Here is a 17,032-nt window from a genome sequence, read left to right on the forward strand (position 1 = left end):
TTCTGTTTACGTGACTAGCTTCTGCAGTTTTCATTTGATACAATGAACTTCCCATTTTTAAAGATGTTCTAAATAACATACTGCTGCTCTACAGAGGATTTACGAATTGCTATTTTCTAGCACAGAGATGCCCCAGTTTTATTTCATAGCGTAAGTGATCCCTGAATATTCTTTACTTTTGAGATACACACTTAACTAGTACTATGCAAGCTTAAAATTTGTATAGTCTAATTGCTTCTTCTGTCACTCAAATAACGTGGTCTGGAATGTTTAGCTGATAAGAAGGTAAACAGCATAATGAGCAGGAGATACGTAGGCAGTCAGAACACAAAAGCCTATTCAAGATACCTTTGGTATAATTTGATGTGGAAAATAGAAAACCAGCAGATGTAACACCACTCCCTCCGCAAAGGTCCATAGCATGCAGTAAATACTGTGTCCTGCTAGTGATTAAAGATTGTGTGTGTGTGCTTAATGTATGGATAACCTAATTGATAAGAATGTATGCCGCGCGCATAATAGACCGTAATGACAAACAGGAGATTGATGATAAATGTTATGCGTTTTCTTTGTTAAACTGCTTTAATGTAGAGGACTGAACTACAAATCAACTCAGATCAAGCACGGTTTGTCAACTCTGATGGAGTCTTAGGAGAAGTAGAATTTAGAAAGAGGCTTGAGAAGAGCCACTTGGGCTCTCAGTTTTGTATCTGCACTCTGATCCACCACGAGGAGGTTCTTGGTACACTGCTCTATCCTAACATGTAAATGGTGGCCAGTGGTTCAGAGTGCTTCTGGAGAGGCTTTGAAAGAAAGAGAGAATGTTTATAGGTTCAGAAATATGGCAGATTTTTCTATATACTTGTGTGAAAATCATAGTTATTTTAATAGTTAAGTTCAGTACATTGTAATAGTGGTGTAGAAAAACACTAGGTCGCTTGAAGCAGCATTTCAAAATTAGGGGGCTAGATTGGGGTTAAGATACAGAATAATCGAGTGGACATTGTGTCAAACTAGCTAAATTATGAACAGTCTTAAACTCAAATCATACCATTTTACTGTCATTGGTATGGATTTGTTTCATTTTCCTTCCCAGAAAATGTTCTGTGTTTCAATATTAAAGAGATGTGTGCAAAAGCGATGCTTATTCTGAGGTATTACAATTTGAAACAGACAATGTAAAATCTAACACAGTTTTTGTTTAAAGAATAAAATGCAATGCTTTTAAAAAAACCAATATATATCAAGGACTCCCCAGTTGTGTTGACAGAAAGAAGTATGATTAAAGACTTGTGACTGAACTAGCAAATTGTGCTATCTTCCTTTCAGGCAGAGGCAGGCATGGTCCCGCAGATCTAGAACAGAATGAAAATAAACCAGGAGGGGGTGACTGTGTGTGTGTGTCACACTTGTTCTTGTAAATGGTAACTAAATCAATAACAGATTTGGGGATTTACTGTGGCATGTGACTTAAGAGCGCTACTGCTAGCAGATGTCCACAGCTGTAGTATCTGCACAGAGGAAAATGTTGATCTTTATGGCCACACACATTATCATTGTGCACAAATAGAAATAGATTATTAGTTGCGACACAGAAGAATAGGAAGAGAACAGATAATTTCTCATAATATAAAAATGATTCATTATAATCTAGATGAGATGAACAAATTATTTTCTAGGGTTGAATTGATGTGGAAGGCTGTGATTATTGTCCATTGCCATAAAATATGCGATAGCAAATAAGTATTAGAGACTTTCCTGTTGCAAGGGTCTCTTTTTTCTACCACACAGGTATGAAATTTTGTGTGTTTTTTTAACGTTGTATATAATGTTAATATATCCTCTGTAAGTACCAGATATATAAAGCACCACTACACAATTACAGTAGAGGCTGTGGTGCTTTGCTCCTTTCAGGTCCTCTATGCAGATACGCCCCATATGTTCCTATATTGAACTCTTCTTTAATGCTGCTTTTCTAGCTTAAGGCTATGTTGAATGTACTTTGTCTCTCTAGCTGTGTATGTGTTTCTTAGTTCTTGGGATTCCTTTAAATAATTGACTTGTACTTGGTTCCCAGATACGCAGAGCTGGCTTAACCCAGTTAAGAAATGGGTTGTTCTACATACTTAGGAAGGAGGTGTCTGCAAGTGTTTGTATCCATCTCTGTGTAAATTTGTTTCCCCTGTTGCAGGAGGTTTTTTGTACACGCAAGTCAGTATTTACTAGCCTATTTGCTAAACAGGCTTCTGGTTAACTTAATAATCTGACTGCAGTGTTTATCGGGGAAGTCCACATAAAGCTGTGTAACCCTTCAGTCTGACTGTGAAGAAGTGCCGCACTGATTAATGTATGACCATTCCCTATAAGGTTTCAGTATCACCACTTCTGTCTCAGTGCTTACCCATCTCTCCCGATGGGAGACAAATTCAGTCTCTTACTTTAAAGCTTTGTCTCCATCTGCATTACATTCTACATTCATCTGTAATTTCTCACTCCTTCGTTTTTAGTGGGCTTCACACACACCAGACCATGTTGTTTCTTGGCCAATTCTTTAGAGTCTTTATTGCAATATTTGCTTTTTTAAAGGTTGATTTCATTCCCTGAAGAAAGCTTTAATCCTCGAAGCATGTTTAGTTTCCCTTGCACACCTTACTCCAACTCATACTTTCTTAAGAGTGGTGTCCAAAACATAAGATTAGCCTGCCAGTGAACTTCTCAACCATGGAATGTGTGTTTGTTCTAGATGAAAAAAATCATTCTAATTAGTTTTGAAATATACAGAAATAGTTTATTATCAAAACATTTTTGCCAAATGAACTTCTAAGTTGACGAACATAGAACTCAGTAAGTTCTTGGTATTTTTTTTATTTTTTATTTTTCTAGTTTTTAAGCAGTAATCAAGGTGCAGTCATTTCAGTGTATCCTGATTAAAGGTTTGTTTTGGGGTTTGGTGGGTTTTTTTGGTCAGTTTAGTTTTTGCAAAGCAGGTAACAAAAAGTCCTGACTAAGTAAAATCTTTTTTTTTTTTTTTTCCACCTTGGTTTCTCCTAATGTGATATTTATATTCTTTCAGCTGTTTCAGAAATCTTCTTGTTCTCCCAAAAGGCCACAAGGCACAGCAGAGGTGGTTTCTCCCCTGCAGGGAGTAAAATAGGGTGGTTTTGGAGGAGAGGAAATTAGGGGAGATGAAGTATACCAATCAGTGGAAAGACTGCCATTGCTAGTTCAGCCATTCCTGAAACAATTTACACAAATTCCCATTTCTTATGGACTGGTAAAGTAATTAAAATTTTTGAGATTAGGATTTCTTATGTTTGACTTACAGTTCTATAGTGTCTTACGCTTTTCCTGTATTTTAAGTTTTACCAACACTACTGAGCAATGGCATTTTTGTTGTGGTATGATGTTTTTTTTTTTTTTGCAAGAATCTGTCAAAATCTGTCTTTACTTTTTGTAGTTATGTAAAGTTACACTTAAAGGGATCAATAGGAAAGATAACTGTACAGGTTTAAGTAACTGAGAACATACCAGAGTATTAAAAACAGAAGAAATTTGATATAGGGGGGGGAGAAAACAGCCTGAAGTCGGTTCATATTGGAGCTCTTCATGGAGTCCATCTCTGTGTTCTGGGTATGTTCCTGGTACAGCTAGGTAGCTGCTGTGCCTTTTTGCTTGTTCTTTTCAGTCATTTACCTCTTGGGTTTTCAAATATTTTTCCTTGCCTTCTTGTTTTTCCGTTCTTTATTTGTCTTTTATTTTGACAGCTCCCTGCTGTTTGTTAAATTCAGAAACTCCACTGAATAATTGAAATCTCATTTGATTTAGTTAGCCATGTAATAGAATTTGTGATACTTCATTAAACATCATTGTAGAAATATCTTTTATTATTGAATTTCACTATAACTAGATATAATTAATCTGTTCTGTTCTTACCTAGATGAATTTATATTTTGAATTGCTAACATGATAGGGAATTCATTTTCAACTCTTACCAATATGATATTATTAGTAAGTTCAAAGTAAACAAGACAATTTCCCAAGGCTTTTTACATTTATAATCCAAATATAATAATGGTGTAGAAAGACAATGTGGAGAAACCTGCCAGCTTGTGGTTTGCACCATGAAGTTTCTGAATTTTCAGTATGAAAATAAGATCGCTCTAATGAATTCAATAGAAGATGAAGAAAGATTCAGTAATCTCTATTCTACAGGGATCTGTGGTGCCTCCATAATAGCGGGTGTTCTTAGGTTAAATGTGATTCCTGGTGTGATTCTTCATTAATGGCTGTTGGGTTGTTGGCACTGGTGCCCGTACTCCGGAGACAGCTGGAAGCATAGGGTGGCTTTTTAATTTTGTACGTTTATTTCTGTGTTTCGGTGTCAAAATTGGTTCACTTCCACTGTAAACAAGCTATTTTTGTTTGTTCGTTTTCCTTGTAAGAAGAATAGGTTTGGTGTGAACCTCTGGAAAGCATGTCACTTAATTAAGGGTAGATCAGGGATTTAGAGCTAATGTAGATTTTAATTTGGTGAAATTTGAATAGCAGAATAATTATTTTCAGTATGTATCTATTATAAAATATATTTAATAAAGTATTTCATAATTCATTGTAATCTATATTTTTTACTACTTGCTTTCTTGTGTCTCTTGAAGTATCTTACGAGGTTTGAATACCAATGACTCCTTTGTGAATTCATTTTCTCACATATCGTGAGTGTACTATACTGAGTCACTTAATCCAAGAAAGATATTTTACATTTGAACCTGAATTAGCGTTTCACATTCTTAATTACTTTATAACATACTGTTCTTTATGTAGGACACTTGTAAAACTGGTAATTGCTTCTTAGGAAAGCCATTACTCTTTACTATATACTGTTGCATTTTTCTTATTTTTTAATGAAATAACTTACATGTTTTATTGATGTCCTTTTCTCAACAGTTTTCAAAATCTTGCTAATGCGATGGCATAAACTAGTAAAAAGTCATTTGGATTACCTCACGGATGTCAGCAATGGTGTTTGATATTGTTAGAGTGGTGCAGTGGGAGTCTGCTGTATGAAACATCAGAAGTTTGTATTTCTTCTAGTTTTGCAATGGTAAGATTTTACGTTTTGTACTAAGTAAATAACAGATTGTTCTGTAAGGTTTTTTTCTTTAGCAAATAACAGCAGCAAATCAGTTAAGATTTTTGTCTTGTATATTATTTCTAGTTTGTCGAGTTTAACAGTAGTTTCTTGCCAAAGTGCACATTGGAATTTGTTTTATTTTATTTTATCAATATCCGTTTCAAATGTCAGTTACTGATCCTTATGTATGCTAGGCTTAATTACAAAACCTACGTGAAATGGAGTGTCTAAATGACCTGTTTTTTGTGTTTGGGTTCCTTCTCAAATGAGAATGCTCTCTAGAAAGTACTGAGCTTGTACATTAAAGGGGGAGAATATACAGGCAAGTTGATGCATGCAGAAATAGTTACGAACAACTATTGTAGACAACATATCATAGTTTCTTACCTCTTCAGCTCAACTACTGATGTTTTCCCCATTTGCTGTCTTGCTATTTATATTTGCTCCTAAGACAGGGTTCATCAGAGAACTTGCACTTTGTCCTGAATTGTTACTCTTAATTGAACAAAATGGAGTTAATATGATAGCAGTTGTTTATACCTGTATCTCCCAGAATACAACGCACTCCTTCACAGACATAGATACCCATGTAAGACAGCAGGATGTAAGCAGGAGGATTTTAGCAGTACAAATACAACTCAGTTTGGGGAGCTTTGAAAATCCATTTTCATAATTGTTTTTTTCTTTGTTACATGTTATATAGCACATCCTTGTCAGTGTTCTGTAAAGGAGAAGTACTTAGAAAAAAAAAAGGGAAAGGAAAAGTCATGTGCAGTGTTGGTTCAGCTAGTCCACTCTTCTTTTCCAGCAGCACTGTTGGCGTGTTGCTTTTCAGGAAGTGTGTGGCTGAGGAAAATGCTGCTGTTCAAGTGCCTGCCTTTTAGTATTATCCTAGCAGTTCAACAGCGAGAGTGGCTAGGGCTAGCCATTATTCTACAGCAGGAAAGTAGGAGTGTTTTTTCTTGCTTTGTCCTGAGTTTTGGAATGTAGGGAAGATTCCAGAACATCTAGGATGCAAGTGCAAGAATTCTAAGGTATAAACATCACACTTCTGACTTACAGGCCTTCCACTCCAACTACTACAGCATGTCTTGGATGAAGGCCTTCCAAAACCTGGCTCTGCCTCCACTGAGGGGAACAGACAGGAGAAAGAGCTCTTTCCAGCATAGTAACATACAGTGTGCTAGGGGTATGTTCTGAAGTTCCTGGTAGCACAATTACCAAATAATTAGACTGTAAGCTCTGAGGGCTGCACTGGACTCCACAGTGGTGATTTTGACAGCGTTGCTTTTTGGTTACTTGTTAGATACCTTTGGGGAATTTTTTAATGTTGCTGTACACAGCAGAATACTATTTTGTCTAAAGATTCATAGCAACAGTTCCACATACTGCACAGTACCAACTTAACAAAAATCTGCTATGTTGTGTTGAATTTCCTTAGTATGCATTATTTACTTGAACAGGTAAAACAGGTTTAAGAAAAAAAAACAAAAACAAAAGAAACAACTCCCAAAGAATTCCGTCCTCCAGTCTTTGGTATCCTAATGGCTTTTTTTCCTGCCTTTCCTCTCCTTTTTGGTTGGCCTGCATTATGAAACTCAGAGTTGCCATGTTTTATACAAGATACAAAGAACCTGCCCTATAGTTGAAAAATGATCATAAAATGCTATGCTCAAATATTTTTACCTGAAAAAGGAATTGCAGCAAAGACTTTGTAGAGAGGTGTGATGCTGAATTTAAATTTATATTGTTGCTGTGTGTGGTTGATTGAGATTTAGCAAGTTCTATTCAGTCCTAGCCAAATTAGAACTGTTCGTAACTGGTATTAATTAATGTTTTATTTTGGGGTTTTGCTTTGGAATGTATTCAGGAAAAGAAAGATGCTTGTGAATTAAAAGAGAAACATTTTCAGTTAATCTACTATATTCGTGTTTTAAAGTATGTATTAGAAATTCGAAAGTCTCCTGTCTTATTCACATTTATTACTTTGACTGGGTTAGAATTTTACCTGTTCAGTACTTTGGAAGTCTGTGTTTCCAGGTTTATGCTTGAGATTTTAAAGCAGCACTTTTTTAAGTGGGACCAAAGAAACTACTGTCCATCATACCTGATTGATTGTTGATTTGGAACTAAACTACTGAGCATTTACAGTATATAGCTCAGACTATAGTCAGGGTACTGTATGAGGTATAGTTTATGCTGTCAGAATTAATTAGTAATGAAAATTTGTCCTCTTCAGATCAGCAAAACTTACTCTTCCCACCAACCTTCAGTTTGTCTTCTTGCTAGCTGAAAAGCTAGAGAGAAGAATTGTATAGCCATTGCTCATTCAAATGCTGCTAAAGCCAGAAGTTCCTTGAGAGTAGCGTTTCCGTATTCCATAATTGACTTATGTTAATTTATGGCTTTAAGTATAAAAACAGTTTGCTTGTTTTTTAGTTGTTGTTTGTGGCTTACTACCAGTAATATAGGGTGAGACTAATTTTGTATTCAGTGATTTTCAGAGTTCACAAGCTTTATATTAACAAAGCTAAATGCTAGAGTTGTTTTTTCATATTATTATAGTTAAGAAGAAACATTTTATTTGTATTAATTGTATATATAGCTATACCAAACAAAACTTTTAGCATACATTTCTTTTGCTATGAAAGACTACTTGCACTAAGAACACCTAAGCAGACAGCATTACTTGTTGTAGTTACTATTACAATTACTACTAATTGTGTCAAACTTTAATTGCTTAAGAGGTGTACTGGACTTGTCCCATTCTCTCTTTTCTGCTCTAGGACCAACTGACACTTAATAGAATTCTGAGAATCTGTGCTCCTATTTTTGTTCTCTTCTTGCTGAAGATAAAAAAAAAAAAAAAAACACACCTCATAAAACAATTTTCTTCCATTTGTCATTTTCTGCCTTTCGAAATAGCATGTAGAAGGTTTGATTCCATATTTAAAATTTTAAGCTTTCACATCATATGTTAGTGGAACAGGTTCCTGAAATCTGGAATTCAGCTAGATGGAAAAGGGGATGGTATGCCATTATGTACAAACGTGAATCTATTCATTATCATGCATATTATGACAGATTCGTGGTGATGTGGAGTTTGACATGTTGAATTTTTAGAGATGAAATGAATAAAAAAGGTATAGGACTGAAATGATTTTTATGAAAAATGTTATTTTCAGGTTGGGCAGATCGAGTGCTCCTATGTTTCAGCCAGAAGTCTCAAATACACTCTCAAACTAGATGTTTTAAACTTAGCATTGAGTCTGAATTTACTTAAATCCCATGTAGGTGATGGTTCATCCAAGCAGCTACGTGAAAAGTTTAAAAATTGAGAAGGCTTGGGAGGACAGCGTTCTAGCACTTCAGAGGAGATTGAGACACTAGAGCCTGGCTTTTTGTTCATGTAAATAGTGCAAAAATGAGAGATGATGATCAAGAGTTGAAATAGAGGAGATCCCACCTAGATATAACAAAACTGTTTTCCCTATGAGGACAGTTGAGCACTGGAACAGGTTGCCCTGAGAGGCTGTACTTGGAAGTTTTCAAGGCCCAACTGGATGTAGTCGTATGTAACCTCATTTAAATTTTACTTGAGCATGAGGTTAGACCTGAGTGATTTGTGTTTTAAACAAGTTGAAATAGATGACCTTAGAGGTCTTTTCCAAGCTAAACTTCTTTAATGTTGTATTGTATTGGCATAGAAAGGAGTCATATTAATATATTGAATATAATGTTCAGTTTTACATTAGATAAATGTGGTAATATATTCCTCAGAATTGCTATGTCTGTAGGTGGTTCTGTATTTTTTTTTTAATTCTTGTTTATTTTTTTGAAGGTTTCCCAATGAGTGGATCATGATGAACATACTTTAGGGACTTGCCATAGTATGGCTGCTTCTCGATCTACTCGTGTTACAAGATCAACAGTGGGTTTAAATGGTTTGGATGAAAACTTTTGTGGTCGAACATTAAGAAATCGTAGTATTGCTCATCCAGAGGAAGTTTCACCCCATCCTCAAGTACGATCGAGGTCACCAAAGAAGAGGCCAGAGTCTGTGCAAACTCAGAAGGGAAGTAACGGTGGAAGAACTACTGATTTGAAACAACAGAGTGCTCGGGAATCATGGGTGAGCCCTAGAAAGAGAGGGCTTTCTACTTCAGAAAAAGATAATGTTGATAAACAAACTGTGGAAAATTGTGAGAAAAGACAAGGAGAACCTGTATCACCAGTATTGAAAAGAATTAAGCGCTGTCTACGTTCAGAGGCACCCAACAGTTCAGAAGAAGACTTGCCTACTAAAACAGAGAAGGAATCATTGGAGCGTAAAAGTTTAGTGTCGGACAATGATGCACTCTCTCCTGGGACTAAGCGAGCTTGTCGATGTCTTATATTGGATGATTGTGACAAAAGGGAAGTTAAAAAGGTGAATGTGTGTGCAGAAGGATTTAATAATTCTGCAGTAGTTGAAGAAATCGCAGGCTACCAGACTGTCAATGGAGTTGGCGAGAGAGACTCAAATTCTTTAAACTGTGATGACTGTCAGTTTGATGGGAACGCTAAGCAAAACAATGCTGGCTCCTGTACGCCCAAGGATAAAACAGTAGCAGAAAATGGAAACTCATTTGCCCATTCTTCATTGTTGCTCAATAGCAGCAAGGAGGACAGTGTTGTAGACCATTATGTGCCTTGCACAAACTCTCAAGAACAGGTAAAGTTAGAGGACCATAAAATAATAAATGACTGCTTGCCTGAGGAGCATGCTAATCAGGCAGATGAGCCAGCTACGGGGTCCTTTTCTGAAATCCAGTCATCTTTGTTGAGGGATTCTGAGGAGGAAGTAGAGTAGGAGAGCAGTGCCTCTAAGGAACAGTGTGCTGAAAACACCAATAGCAACCCGAATACTCATCATGACAGTACATCAATCTCAGGTGAACCTGAACCACATTCTTCAGTGCTGGACTGTGTTTCAGCTCAAATGACATCTATTTCAGAACTTCAAGAACACAGATATACATTGAGAACTTCACCACGAAGGGCTGCCCCTGCCAGAAGTAGCCCTACTAAAAATAACTCTCCTTGTAGAGAAAACGGACAGGTTGAGGAAAATAATCTTAGTCCCACTGAAAAGAATGTACCTGTAGGTATTAATAATATCAATGGATCTCCCAAAAACTCTGAAGAAATTAAACAGAATGAAAAAGAGAGGATTTGTAATACAGACCATGGGAGTGATGGACTAAGAAAGCCACTTTCTGAGGCTAGGCTTGTTGCTGGATATGTACCATCTGCCAAAGAGAGTGCCAACAACCACACTGCAGAGGACGATGAGGAAGAGCCTGATGTGTATTACTTTGAATCAGATCATGTGGCATTGAAACACAACAAAGAGTATGTGTAACTATGGTAACCATGAATTCTGCTTTTGTTTCTTACAAAAATACGTAAATTAATAAGTATTTAAAGTACTGTCACAAAAACTTAAATGCTTTATAATTTTCATAGTCTTCAATCTTCATTTTTCTACCTTGTTTCTACCCCAAACAAAATTAAACTCTCTATTTAATATGCAGTATGGTACAGCAATGTGGTTTATACATTTCTAGTGATATGAGTTCTTTGGCCAGAAATTGTTTTTGGAAGCACATCTGTTATCTCTTTTCTCTAGAAAGCTAGCTGGAAGCAAAACAAAGAATCTACGACCCCCTAATTAGAAACAGTTCAGTTACCTATCAGCGTATCTAATAGACACAGCACAGACAGCTTATGAAGCTGACATTCTGTTGTATATAGAATTTAAGGTTAGATACCTTGCTTTCATGCTCATGCGAAGGACTTTCCGTTATCATATTAAGGAAGGTAAATTTTCTAAACACAGCAATTTGAGAAATTTCTCCAGAATAAGTTATGTTACACTGTTGTTTATATTCATTTAAATGTAAATATATATACATTCTGATTATTAGTAGAAAAGAGTACTGATATGGTGTTATATTTATCATCTAAATGTCTGTAAGTAGAGAATTGCAGTAATTGTAAATACATGATAACTGTGACAGTGATCTTTAAAACAAAAGGGTGCTTTTCTCAGTGAAGAAAGTTTACGTGGAGAAAATTTGTCTTCAAATAATAGGTGTGGCAGTTTTTATTGTGCAGTCTGTTACACTTTTGACTTGTGTGTTTTGCTGTTTAGTAGACGCTCTGCATTTTGTTGTGAGTACTGAAGGGCCAAATTCAGATAATCTTCAGTTTGCTTCATGTGGAGAGCTAAAGCCATTGCTAGTAGCTTCTGTAATAATCACAGCACAATCATTACAAATAAGGGGCACAAAGCAGAGATGATTGTTTAATTCAGCAGAAGTTGCCTGCTTTGGGGGGGGATATTAGAGTTGCATTATTTTCATGATCAAATTTTGCTCAATATTGGATATGAATGCATTATTTTAATCAGATAAAATTATGGATTAGAGCATGGTTGACACAAACTAGTATTTTAAAATAATGATGAACTGTCTATAGCTTCAGCCATCAGTCCAAAGTATATGGACACTTGTCTTGGTAGATAGAATTGTAAATGGAAAAATTGTAAATGGGAAAAATGGACTGTTGTCTTTTGAAATTTTTAATCTGTATATGGGATGACTTTACTAGTTCTGTTAGTGCAAAGATATAATAGTATTGTATCCACTTACTTGGTATTTATTAGGAAGAGTGATGAAGATTAGATCAGATTTTTAGATGTAGTTTCCATTTTAACATCTTCCAAATTAAACATGTCCAAAATGCACAGTTCTTTAAATCAAAATCTGAACTTGAAGGTAAATGTGGGGGAAAAAAAGTGTTTTGTTTTTCCCGTAACAATTAAACAAAGATCCACAGTGTTCTTGAAAAAATTCAGGAATATGCCCTAGTGTTAGCTTTTGAATATATACTGTTGCTCTGAAAATGTGACTAGTTGTTGTTCACACTGGCAGGCTGTTTGTTAGAGCTTTTAAAATTGGATCTTTGTACACATCACCTGCAACTAGGACTTGGTAGCTTGCTATTAACTTGCTGTCTGAATGCAAAATTCTGAAACAAGTGCTATGTTTTTTATCCTATCTTATATTTTACTGATATTTGGTGGTAAAACAAAGTCAAAACTAGAATTCTCTCCTAGATCAAGAAAGTCATCCCTACTATTCAGAAGGGAAGCATGCTTCTGAAGGTAGTGTTACTTAACTGGATATTCTTTTTCCTTTAAAAGCATGTTGTTATTGTTGGAAAATTATGGGCAGCTTTGGGGGGGCTGTAGGGCTTATATTTGAAAGAAAATAAATCTAGTATTCTGATGGTTCCTCATGATAATGTGATCTTTCTAAAGAACTTAAATCTATATTTGGTATTTGAATGCTGTTATCCTTTATCTGGAACTCCATAGTTCAAAAGTTAATCAAATACAGTGCAATACATTCTTTTACAGATTTAAAATATATCAACATTCATTACAGGGTACTCTTAATTCATGTGTTAGGTTTTGAATTGTGTATTGATTTTAGCCCTGTTTAATCTCATTTGGTGATTATTTTCAAAAATGGTAAATTAAAAAAGATGTTAGCAGAAATGTTTTCCCTGATGTCCCCTTTTCGGACACAAAGAATTCCAGGGTTCCCGTGCCATCAGGTACAGGCTATTCATTTTGCCTTTGATATTTTTGGTTAAGCAAAGTATGCTAGTCTTAAGCTTCTTAGATCTGCAAATGGTATACGGTTTTGTTTTTCTGTCCTTCATTAGCTTGTGATTAAACTTGTCTTTATGGATGATATTTTCCTTTGGTTTATGTTTCTGTTCACTTTTAAAAGCAAATTCAGAAAGACATTAGCATCTTGGCTGGGTCAGAGACAGATTTCTCCAGCAAGCCATTAATACTGTTCTTTGGATCTGCCCAGAGGGGAAAAAGATCTATATTCCTCTGAGTTGTAGAATCAATTTATGTCTATAGACTAAATTATTTCTTGTTTCATTACATAGTTTGATTAATACGCATTCATACAGCTGATTTCACTCTCCAAGAAATTACTGCAACATTGATAAAATATGAATATACCATAACCTTCAACAGCTGGTGATGTGACTTGCTATAAGAAAAACAACGTGATGTATATTGTTGGTATTTTGTATGAGTATCTGTTGTTTTTTGAATGTTAAACATCTTTAAGCACAGTCATATGTTAATATTTCTGGGAAAACTGAATGATACGATAGGAAAATAATTATCACAGAAAGCACATTATGGAATATTATCATTCTGAGAGAAGGTCAAAACAATGGATGCTCCACAACCTCTTTAATAGGATATATCCATCCTACAAAGAAGGATCCAAGATCTCTAAGAGAAGTTTTATTGCAGCGTTAGACATTCATGTAGACAGTAACAGAGTGATGTAGGGGGTTGTATAATTGTAAAGTATTGTTAATTTTTCTGTGATTGAACACAATTTGATTTCTTGTGTATTGGTGTAATGCCTCAGAAAAATATGGTTTGGTGAATATTTGAGAAATCGGCTTTTATTTTCTCAGAAACCTTTACATCATCTTTTGAGATACTTTCATTAAAACAGAACTTGTTGATTTAATTTTTACATTGCTAAATTTTATACGCTGTATTTAGTGTTTTGCATATGTCTTTTATTAGTAGTGTTGAATATCTCTTTGCTGTATCTTTTTATAGTCTAATTGTTTCTTACAGTGCATTAGCTTATTTTAATTTTCTATCTTTGCAATATTTTTTTCTCAGTGTATTTTCCCCTTTGTCCTGTGTTTCATTTAGTGCTCTTTTTTCTTCTTCTCTTAATCTCTTTGGAAGTTTGCGCTGTTTGGCAGGTACCAGGTTATGAGGGACAAATTTTGCTCAGAGCTCTTCTGGAGCTACTGAAGGCTTTAGGTGAAAATGTGATTGAGTTTCCATGTGTATAAGATTCATGTGTATTTCTAAGATAATGTAAGTTGTGGTTTGCTTTGTAGGGAGCACTTAGGCCTGTAGGTAAGCCCATTGAAATACAAGAGTTGTGCGTGAAGACTTGCCTACAAGCATTAAGTTGCAAGAAATAGTACCCTGTATCTGTTCAGTATCTCATGTATCTTTGTTTTCATTTATTACTTTGTAATATTTAACATTATAATAGTTGTACTGACATTTAATCTGAAGACAGATTAAAATGAATTATTTTAATACGTCTCTTAAAACCCAGTCTTGTGAATTCTTACTGCAGGTGTTATTGTTGCAGAGGCCTTGGAAACTTGGACTACATTGGATAGTCCAATAAGATTTAATTGACTATTCATAGAAATACTGTTAATTTATTTGGATGTGTTTAACTTTCAATATTATATGAATGTGAGAAACAAAAGAAACATCTGTGGCATTTTCTGTGGTACTAGGTTTGTATTTTATTCAGTGAGTCAGGAATGTTTCTGCCTAATAAATCAGATTTTAAAAGTTTGTCTTATTGCACTTGACTTGCTAGAATACAGTCTGGTGCATCTTGCTATATATATTTATTTGTTATGCCTAGGTCTTCTTGAAGTGTAACTCTAACATAATTTTGTAGAAGTCTCTTTCATTAAGCTGAATTTCTAATATTCCCTACACCGTCTTTTTTCTTTAACTGGCTGGTAACGAATATTAAAAATCAAGCTACTTCTCAGTGAATATATTTTATGATAAAATCTCAATGTCTATCTTCATATGTATATTGGTTAAGAATAAAAATATTCTAACAGTACGGTATTATATCCCCATGCTTTCAGATATATTCAGATATATATGTCAGAGTTAAGGACAAATTTATCATACAGTATGGATTTACTTTAATGTACAGATAAGGTAGTCTAACATTCCTTTGTAGTGAGGGTATGTAGCTATGAGTAGCTAGTACTACAGAATAAATTATCCTCCTGTGTTATTTTTCAGAACATATTTGTCTTGTCTTCCTGTGCAGCATACAGTTTTATTCTGAGGAGATCAGGTTTTAGATTGTTTCATCGTCTTCAGGAGCACAGGGAATTGGTGCATATCAAGTTACTTTTCAGTAGTGACAGTTTTTATTCCATACTGAGGTGGAGAGCATTAGGAGAAGGCAGTTGTTTTGTAAATATGTAACCCGTGATTTCTCTATAGGAGAATATTTGGCAGCATTGATGAAGTATAAATTTTAGTGTTGAAGAATAATAGAAATTAATTGCTAATTTTAAAAAGCATATATGCCATACGTATTAGATCAGAATGTGTTTTAATCCATGCTTAGTCTGCTCCACCATAAAGTGGTATGGCACATAGCATAACATTTTTCTTAAACTACATCTTAATGTAAAATTTAAGCATGCACAATCACCACCACCCCCAAGGAGTAGGTTCTGTTCTCTGGTAGATGGATCTATATTCTCAGGAAGTAACAAAACATTAAATCAGCTTTAAGTTAAAAATCTCATTTCATGTAGAATTTGAATGCTACAACTAGTTTATCTGCAACGTAGAAAAATAAGAAATCAATTAAAAACTCCTAGTATGAGTTTCCGATCAACTGCAGATTGGTAGTGCAGATAATTATGTTACTAAATCATATCATGCTCCTGTAATGGGCATACAACCAGATTTATTAATCAAGTTCTGGTTATATTTTACACCAGCTTAAAATATTCGGTTTATTTTTTTCTGCCAGCATTATTGTTTTATAACATCCTTTTTATATACTTATCAATGGAAAAAGTTGTAAATGATATAAATTATTGCAAGATCAAAGAAATGTTTAGTAAGAGTATTTTCATAATCATAGAATCATGATTTATAATTACATAAACTGCCCAATAAACACTAAATAATAGAGCTCTTAATTTGCAAGAGGTAATGTCTTGGGCGTGTGCAACATCTGCTTTTTTCTCACCAGTAATAGGCTTATCCCGGGAGCTATTAAATATCAAGTACATTTGTCAAATTCATTTTTCTTTCTCTGAATATATTTATCTTGGTGTCAGCCACAGTGCAATCCTGGTGAACAGCACTATCAACCCCAGAGTGATCCTCATTTAAATAGTGCATCCTGTGGAAAACAAAGCTTGATTTCTCTTGGATTAGTGTCCTTTGCTCCTTGAATTCTCTTCTCGTTTGCCTGATACCTGCTTTTCTTTCTTCTTATTACTCTCACCTCCAAGAGTCCTCTGTTGTAGCTTTCTGTCTTGGGAGAGAGACTGCTTACCTGCTGACTGACATGGTGGTAGTGCGTGTGCCTTCGTGCCTGCTGATGGACTGACCTGTATGCAAAAAGTAACAGCGGAATTCTGCTCAGCTTGCTCTTAGTGGAGCCAGCACTTACCATCTCTCCCACTTCCCATGCTGACAGATTGTAGAGAGACCATGCAGGAACTCATTTATCTTTCAAACTTTGTTGTTCAGCTTGGATCAGAAATCACAGAGAAGAAATGCACAAATGAAAAACAAATGAGTAACCCGCCAATTTACTACTTTAATGCAGAACAATGGTAGAAATTTATTTTCCCACCTGGTCATTTAGAAATGCTTGCCATTTTTGGAGGATCCTCATAGTAAATCAAATGTTTTTGAGGTGTAGGAAACATCAGAGTTGCAAGATCAAATGCTGTAGGAAAATCATGGTCCTGATTTTTTTTAAAGTATTAATTTATTCACGCAGCACAGTTATGTAAGAGTAAAGGTGTGGTTTTGGCTTTACACAAGTGATACTTTAAACAAAACCAGAAGTGGTGATATCTCAATGCTGGTGTACCAGTATAAAAGTATATCTGGTGGGGCAAGGAATAAATGATAATGTAATTGTCTACCTGATAAGGATGTTCAGATATTTCACTAAAATGTTAATAAGCATAATGATGCAACCAAGAAAA

The 17,032-nt window shown here is 35.1% G+C and overlaps 1 protein-coding gene and 1 long non-coding RNA gene across 2 annotated transcripts in view; one reads left to right on the top strand and one right to left on the bottom strand.

Annotated features, from left to right (window-relative positions):
* Window positions 1-17,032, top strand: part of ZZZ3 (zinc finger ZZ-type containing 3) — a 59,724-nt gene that overhangs the window by 20,536 nt on the left and 22,156 nt on the right. Inside the window, 2 exon segments of the mRNA XM_040566058.1 lie at window positions 4,945-5,101; window positions 8,973-10,525. Coding sequence (XP_040421992.1) covers window positions 9,024-10,525 — 1,502 coding nt within the window. The 5' untranslated portion in view covers window positions 4,945-5,101; window positions 8,973-9,023.
* On the bottom strand, window positions 1,827-10,446 carry LOC121074255. The gene is made up of 2 exons (XR_005822231.1): window positions 10,359-10,446; window positions 1,827-2,739 (listed from the first exon to the last, which is right to left on the bottom strand). It is a non-coding gene; the product is annotated as an uncharacterized LOC121074255 (long non-coding RNA).

This window comes from Cygnus olor, chromosome 8 (genome assembly GCF_009769625.2).
Source record: "Cygnus olor isolate bCygOlo1 chromosome 8, bCygOlo1.pri.v2, whole genome shotgun sequence".
NCBI lineage: Eukaryota > Metazoa > Chordata > Aves > Anseriformes > Anatidae > Cygnus > Cygnus olor.